This window comes from Ananas comosus, linkage group 17 (genome assembly GCF_001540865.1).
Source record: "Ananas comosus cultivar F153 linkage group 17, ASM154086v1, whole genome shotgun sequence".
Taxonomy (NCBI): domain Eukaryota; kingdom Viridiplantae; phylum Streptophyta; class Magnoliopsida; order Poales; family Bromeliaceae; genus Ananas; species Ananas comosus.
The window spans coordinates 128,720-135,359 of NC_033637.1; the positions used below are offsets into that span (position 1 = coordinate 128,720).

General features: G+C 40.4%; 2 protein-coding genes across 8 annotated transcripts; both read right to left on the bottom strand.

Annotated features, from left to right (window-relative positions):
- On the bottom strand, positions 1-4,543 carry LOC109723414 (histone deacetylase HDT2-like). Of its 7 annotated transcripts, XM_020251766.1 has the most exons (9): positions 3,690-4,543; positions 1,634-1,704; positions 1,330-1,547; positions 1,165-1,190; positions 1,002-1,055; positions 552-772; positions 415-460; positions 230-315; positions 1-124 (listed from the first exon to the last, which is right to left on the bottom strand). In XM_020251766.1, exons 1-8 carry the CDS (start codon positions 3,706-3,708, stop codon positions 230-232), a joined length of 741 nt encoding a protein of 246 aa, XP_020107355.1. In that variant the 5' UTR covers positions 3,709-4,543; the 3' UTR covers positions 1-124. The 7 variants fall into 7 exon arrangements, with proteins under 7 accessions (XP_020107355.1, XP_020107358.1, XP_020107357.1 ...); XM_020251769.1 differs by lacking the exon at positions 1-124 and having other exon boundaries at positions 224-326; XM_020251768.1 differs by lacking the exon at positions 1-124 and having other exon boundaries at positions 224-315; positions 410-460.
- Positions 4,682-6,640, bottom strand: LOC109723416 (uncharacterized protein At4g22758-like). Its single transcript, XM_020251775.1, has 2 exons — positions 5,242-6,640; positions 4,682-5,093 (listed from the first exon to the last, which is right to left on the bottom strand). Exons 1-2 carry the CDS (start codon positions 5,702-5,704, stop codon positions 4,873-4,875), a joined length of 684 nt encoding a protein of 227 aa, XP_020107364.1. The 5' UTR covers positions 5,705-6,640; the 3' UTR covers positions 4,682-4,872.

Genomic DNA, 6,640 nt, shown 5'->3' on the forward strand with positions numbered 1-6,640 from the left:
AAAAAAAACTAGATCCACTAAAGCCTCTATGCAAACTTGTCTCTCAATTGCTGCCCGAAGTTCTCCAAAATTGTGAGGAAGAGTCGATATTCCTGATCACTTGGCATTGGAGCGCTTTGCTTTCCTGTAAGTTTCAGAAACATTCAGTTGTAAGATCTAAAAAGAATGGCACAAAGGGATTTATACACTGCTACATCCAGTAAAGGAGAAAAAGTAACGGAGGGCTTACTCAGATGCCTCGGAGGGTAGTGATCCTCTCTTTTGAACTACTGCAGCATAAACGCTGACTGCTCCCTTGGTGATAGTCGCTTAATTCTATTATCAAGCTGCGTAAGTTTTTAGGGTGGAATGATGAAAAGTAAAAAAAGCGGAAAAATTGGGATTACAGAGCATATTGGCACAAAGATACCTTACTAGTTATAGCCGCATCTTCCTCTGAACTTTCATTCTCATCAATTTCCTGATTAATATTTATAAATAAGAGATCGAATGAGTAAGTTTTCTCTTGGAACCAAAGAAACAGGGGGAAGAAAAAGAACCATACAGCAGACCTCCTCATCCTCAGAATCATTTCTCAATTGACTATCTTCCTGTGAATCATATTCCCCAAAGCTATCTCCCTCAGAAGAATATTCTTCCGAGCTATATTCCTCGGAACTATCTTCGCCGCTCTCCTTACTGGCATCTAGGTTTTTAGGGTATGATGGTTTTTCAAGCTCAACGATTTCATCTGCCTCCTCCTGTTTCGGTTTTCTTGTCTCATGCTCCACGACTGTTAGCCCACAGAAACAAAGCAAGAAAAAAGAGTTCATAAAGTAAGAGAAAAAAAAAAAAAAAAAAAAAAAAAGAGAGGGAAAATTTTAACTGATTAAAAGTGTGTATTATAAAAAGTTGCCAGAGGTTGTTGAAGAAACACACACAGAGTGACAGAGACCGGATTCCAGATTGAATCTTAAATAATAGATATTATAAAATCGAAAGATAAAACAGCAGTATGATACCGTTTGCAATTTGGCCAGCTTGAACATCATTATCATCCGCGCTGGCAGAATTAACTGCAAAATTCAGAAAACAGAACAGATAAGTATGAAACTTTTTACATCAATTTTTAATAATTTGAAGAAGAGGAAGAAGGAAATACGCTACAAGAGAATGAGAAACAACCTGAAAGTTCATCATCATCATCAGAAGTGACAGAGAGAACCAAAATATCGTCAAGGAAACAAAGAAGATAAAAAAGTGAAGTAACAAAGAATCAATCAGAGAGAGTTGATGTAGTCACGTAGAGAGAAAGAACTGCAACTAAGCGTAAACTTGAAAAAAGGATATTCAGAAGCATCCAAAGGTAGAGTCTTCTGGCCGAAAAAGAAGACACTAGCATTCTTTGAGTTGTGAGATAATTCAAACTTCTTCTCAAAAAGCAAATTATATAATATCTGAGGCCACTTTTCTGCTGATAGAGTTCCGATGACTAGATTTAGGTCACCAAACTTTAGAAAGATTTGAACATTCTCTGCTCCTTCCTTCTTGCTATTACCAAGTGATGCCTATAAAGTGAGCACAGAATGCAAAGTTTAAAATGTGCTCAGCATACGGCAATGAACGATAATGTACAGCACGAATAGTAAGTAACCTGCATCAGGTACACATAGTTGTCTCTTTGTGGATCACACTTAAAAGTTTCCCCAGGTTTGACTTCCACAGCTGATAATTGTGCCAAAGAAGATGGTCATATAAAAGAAAAATTTAGGTTGTAAGCAGGGGAGGAAAACATAACACTATATTTCCAATCTTTTCGTGTTATAGGAATGCCCAAGAGGGACAAACAGGCAAAAAATCATCTTTGATATGCACAATAACAAATCCAAGTTGAGCAAACTAGGTAACATAAACAATTCCTTAGTAGCTTGTTTGCGCAGAATAGAAGAGGAAATTCGTTCACAATAGAAAAGCGGGGGATGTAAATGGATTATCAGCAGAATCATAATAGAAAAAAAGGCGGGCTAAAAGAACAGAACAAAAAGGCATAAGGCTTAATAGCTTAAAGCTGATTAAAGATCAACTTGACTAGATGAAATACTCGACAAGATTAGTTCATGACAACAGAGTTACATTCAGCTCAACAATGCAAGTGGAAAAATAAAATAAAATGACACACTCTTAGACAAAGACAGTTGTATGAAGAACTCAAGTACTAAGGCAAAACAAGAAAACAGTACACACTACCTTGTTATTATTTGTCTAAGTTCTTTTCCTTGATTGGTAGTCACAATAACATAATTCTTAGGGCACGTTTGGTTCGCACTATGAAAGATTACTAGGAGTAAAAAGATATCCGAGAATTTTATTCCTATTCATCCTATTACTAAAAATGTGGTATTCATGTGTTTGATTCGCACGGTCATATTATTTAGTCATGTTATTTAAGTTTACAAAAAATATACAATTAATTTATTTATTTCTTTAATTAATTTTAGATAATGCTACCAAAAATTTCAACATCTTTTTAGAAAAAAAAGGAGAGAAAATATAGGTTAGAGAGAGAGAGCATAATTAAATAATAGGAAGAGAAATTGAATCGACATTAGAGAGAGTGAGGGAGTTGAAATTTTAGAAAAAGAGGGGGAGAGAGAGCTTAGTTTAGATAGAGAAAAATAGTTGAAGTTTAAAAAGAAAAAGATAAGTTTAGAGAGAGATCCGAGGTTAGAGTGTAAAGGATAATAATACTAACTAGCCGGCGGGTAGGGAGAAAGAAAGAGATTAGACATATTATGATTACCCAATTTATTAATATGAGGATACCCACTCTCCCGTAAGGGAATGAGATTAGTACTTTAGGATGAATCTCATTCCCAAGTGAATCTAATATTACCAACTAGATTACTTAGTGCCTTTAGCCAAATACCGTCATATTTTTTTATTCCCATTGCATTACTAGGAATCTTAAAAAGATAGCGCGAACCAAACGCAGCCTTAAAATAATTTCTCACCCATGGGATTGCAGGCATTCGAACAAGACGAAAAATATTAGATAAGATTACGACTTTCTGATGCACCTGTTGGGGTATTAATATACAATGTAAGATGAGTTGCGATTTTATGTGCCAAGTGCGTCAATCAAGTATAAATTTACAGAAATTAATTTAAGATAGTTTGGCAGTATATAACTTTAGACCAATAATGGACCAGCAAAACCGTAAGAAATAAAAATATGTATATATATATATATATATATATATATATATTATATATACGAAATTCAAGTTTGAAGATCCGAAAGGAAGGAAAATAAAATTCAAAAGCAGAGACAAAAGATTTTGATTTTTTTTTTTTTAAAAAAGGTTTGGCCTAGATGACTGCCCCGAATAAATTGTTGGAAAAGACTTCATGTAGCTAAACCCTAGTTGGTCTCGTATTAAAAAGTCTAAATTTTATGTGGTCACACGCAGATAACTAAGCCTGATCCTAGAGCAAATAAACGACATAATTCAGCAAAGCATTGCCAAAATTAGAGCAAGGAATCACGGGATTACAAAAAAAAAAAAAAATCTAGAAAACTTAAGAAAGTTATGAGGCAAGCAGATTTGAAACAACACGATATGCAGCATGCAGAGCATGAGAAGGTGGTGCAGAGGTACGAGAAAGCACAACCAAAACTTGGTATCGAAAAGAGAGAGCAGCAGGTTTACCCCACGACTCCATCTGCATGCGGCTTCGAGAAGAAGAAGAACAAGAAGAAGGCGTAGGGGGTCTTCTTCGATCGGAGACGGCGCAGAGGCGACGCTTGTGACGCGGACGAGTTGCTCTTTACTATCTTCTTCTTTTTTTTTTATAGGTTTTAGTATTAGGGTTTTGATTTTGATGAATGTCAAAATTTTCCAGTTATTTGTATGGTCTTTTGTAGGGAAGTAACAGAATAAAATAACGAATATAACCCCCACCCGGACTGGGCGCTCTTCCCAAGTCCCAACGGACGACGCTGATGCGAGATTAGGACTTAGGAGTCGACGCTAATTAATATCCGCCGTCCGTCCAACAACCATGTTCGCCTCATGTAAATTGGAAACTTGATCAATAAAAGTCGGACCGGATCAACTAGGGGAGAATTGTCTTTAGGCCTAGCGGATCAACGTTGAGATTTGAAGGACCAACCATGTCAGGCTTAAATTTTGAAATCTCATCTCCCGAGTGAAATTGGGCTGGGCCTGACTCAGAAAGGAAAAAGCATTACATCCGGCCTGGTGAGAGTGAGATCTGTGCTATTCGAATGGGAATACGTATTATATTTTTTCATCCGACGAGACGAGGGATTAGTTTAGATTTGCTCCAGCTTAGTTAAAAATGATTAGTATAGATTACTCGTTAAATATAATTTAACACAGATAAGATTAGATTAGATTACGAGGCTAACTTAACTTCGATTTTTTATTTTTAAATTGGATTGAGGATGATTCTTTTTAAAAAAAGTTTATAATGGTTAGTTTGGATTTGCCCCCAAATGATAGAACTAAATTTGGGCATAGTTCATCGCTGGCCTAATAACCATCTCAGTTTGTTTTACTAGTCTTTTCTCGATAACTGATATTTGTGCCAGATCAAATATTATTTTTGCTTTGGCACTTTTGTATTACTTGTGTGAACTTATTCAGTGAGGAACAGAGGGATATTTAAACCGCTGAGAGAGCCCTAATAGACGTATATACAATACAATTGATAATGTCCAGGATGTGGAATAACAAACAAGCAGCTTAAAATACTAAAAAGCTACAGCATGAAGCACTCGATCGTAGCTACTTTGCGGCTGAGCCAGCTTGTTCAGCACTTCAGCTAGGGAGGGGACGAGTTAAGGAATAAGCGCAACAAGTTTATTAATTATGAGAAGAAATCCATAAATCTAAGCCAAGTACTAAGGCCAATCTTGGAGGCCTTCTCAGCTTCCTTGGAGCACGAAGAAGAAGAAGAAGAAGAAGAAGAAGAAGAAGAAGAGGCACGAGTGGTAGCAGGAGCATCTGAACTAGCAGGAGGAAGAGGCTTGGGGCAGAGGAAGAAGTTCCTGGAGCCCAACTCTATCAGCTTCTCCTTGGGGTCCAAGCCTGCACGTATAACAGAAAACTTAAAATTAAAAACTAAAACTAAATGGAACTAGGATTGGAATAATATTAAAAGGTCACGAAAAATAATAATAAATAATAATAATAATAATAATGTGGAAGTAAGTGCAAGCAATACTGAATTACGTACATTCCAAGCTGAACTGGGAGTAGTGGAGGGTGCAGGCGGAAGGCTCTGCAGCAGGCAGCAGCGGCCGCCTCCCTTCCTTCACGTACATGCGAACGGCGGCCGCCACTAGTTCCGCGACGGTCCACTCGGCCGACGCCATCACGTGCACCGGCCCCAGGCTCCGCTGCACCGTCACGTTCACCAGCACCTTGGGCGGCAACCTCCTCGTCGTCGGCCGATCGACAGCACCTTGGTCGGTCGTCTTCTTGGCGTGGGGACTCTCAGGCTGGCCCCTTGGGCTCCCAGCGAGCAGGTCCGGCTGGGTCCTGGGCCGCCGGATGTGGCGCCGCTCCACCGGAGCCGTCCCGGCCCCGTGGAAGGACGCCGCCCTCTGCGGCCGATATTTTTCTTTGCTACTGTCCCCCAACCCCTGCGGAAGGCGGTTCCTCGAGTGCGGCCACGGCGTCGGAAGCGCAGGAGCCATACGTACAATTATATATATGTATGTATGTATATGTTAGCCGCTCCTCCTCCTATTTCTTACGTACGTACGCACGCGCGCGCGCTCTCCCTTCCTTGTTTAACTAAGGTCTTCGCTACTTGCTGTTACTCATATATGCTCAGGGGGGCTTGCGAGTTGGACGGCGAGGAGCGGTAGTAGAAGCAGCCTTAACAATAAGCGGCGCTGGTGAGGGAATCCGATGGGAGGAGAGGCGCTGCTACTCTCCGCCTCCCTTCTCCCACCCTCATGTCGCATAACCCGCGGACTATGTATATCAGGCCTACGTCCAAAATAACGAACGCTCCAAAGAGGGAGAAAAGCCAGAGAGCCGGGGAGTGAACGAACAAACAGCGCCGATGATCACTGGTTAGGAGCTGGCTTTATCTCGCTCACATTATCGGGTGGGACGGCCTGTGGGGCAGGAGGGCGCTGATCATTTATGGTGCGAAAGATAGATGTGATTGCTGGCACCTGCAAGTGGGAAACTTTTCGAGAGGCTTGTAGAGGTCCGTCACAATTTCCTCCTCTCTTCTCCTCTCGTGGCGTGACGCAATAAAGCGGGTAAGGCCCTTGTGCGATCGACAGTACAAAAGAAAACCACCAATACTTTAATTAATACCCAAAAAAAAGAAAAGAAAAAAAATTGGAAGAAGACGTAAGATTCGCAAGCTGGGAGGGGGCGGATGATGAAGACGGAGATATTAGGATTTGGCTAATCAGAATGAATGAATGTATGAGTTTAATAGGGGACGGAACTCGGAAGGTGTGCAAGGAAGGAGGACGTCCCTTTCTCCGCTCTCTGTCGCTTTTGTCGGTTCACGGTCCACCGCCCCGACCTCCAAATCCAATGAACCACTTGTGTGCCCGCCCAAGCATTCGCTATTGGTGCAGCTTCGCTATAAAATTTTATTCTTCCAT

What these genes read in the sequence shown, in the direction of transcription:
- LOC109723414 (XM_020251766.1), bottom strand. An exon ending in TGATGATGATGAACTTTCAG is followed by an intron (nt 1,056 to 1,164) that starts GTTGTTTCTCAT and finishes TGAATTTTGCAG; the next exon opens with TTAATTCTGCCAGCGCGGAT. An exon ending in AGCTGGCCAAATTGCAAACG is followed by an intron (nt 773 to 1,001) that starts GTATCATACTGC and finishes GTGGGCTAACAG; the next exon opens with TCGTGGAGCATGAGACAAGA.
- LOC109723416 (XM_020251775.1), bottom strand. Translation starts at nt 5,704, where the DNA reads ATGGCTCCTGCGCTTCCGACGCCGTGGCCGCACTCGAGGAACCGCCTT. An exon ending in CTCCCAGTTCAGCTTGGAAT is followed by an intron (nt 5,094 to 5,241) that starts GTACGTAATTCA and finishes TTATACGTGCAG; the next exon opens with GCTTGGACCCCAAGGAGAAG.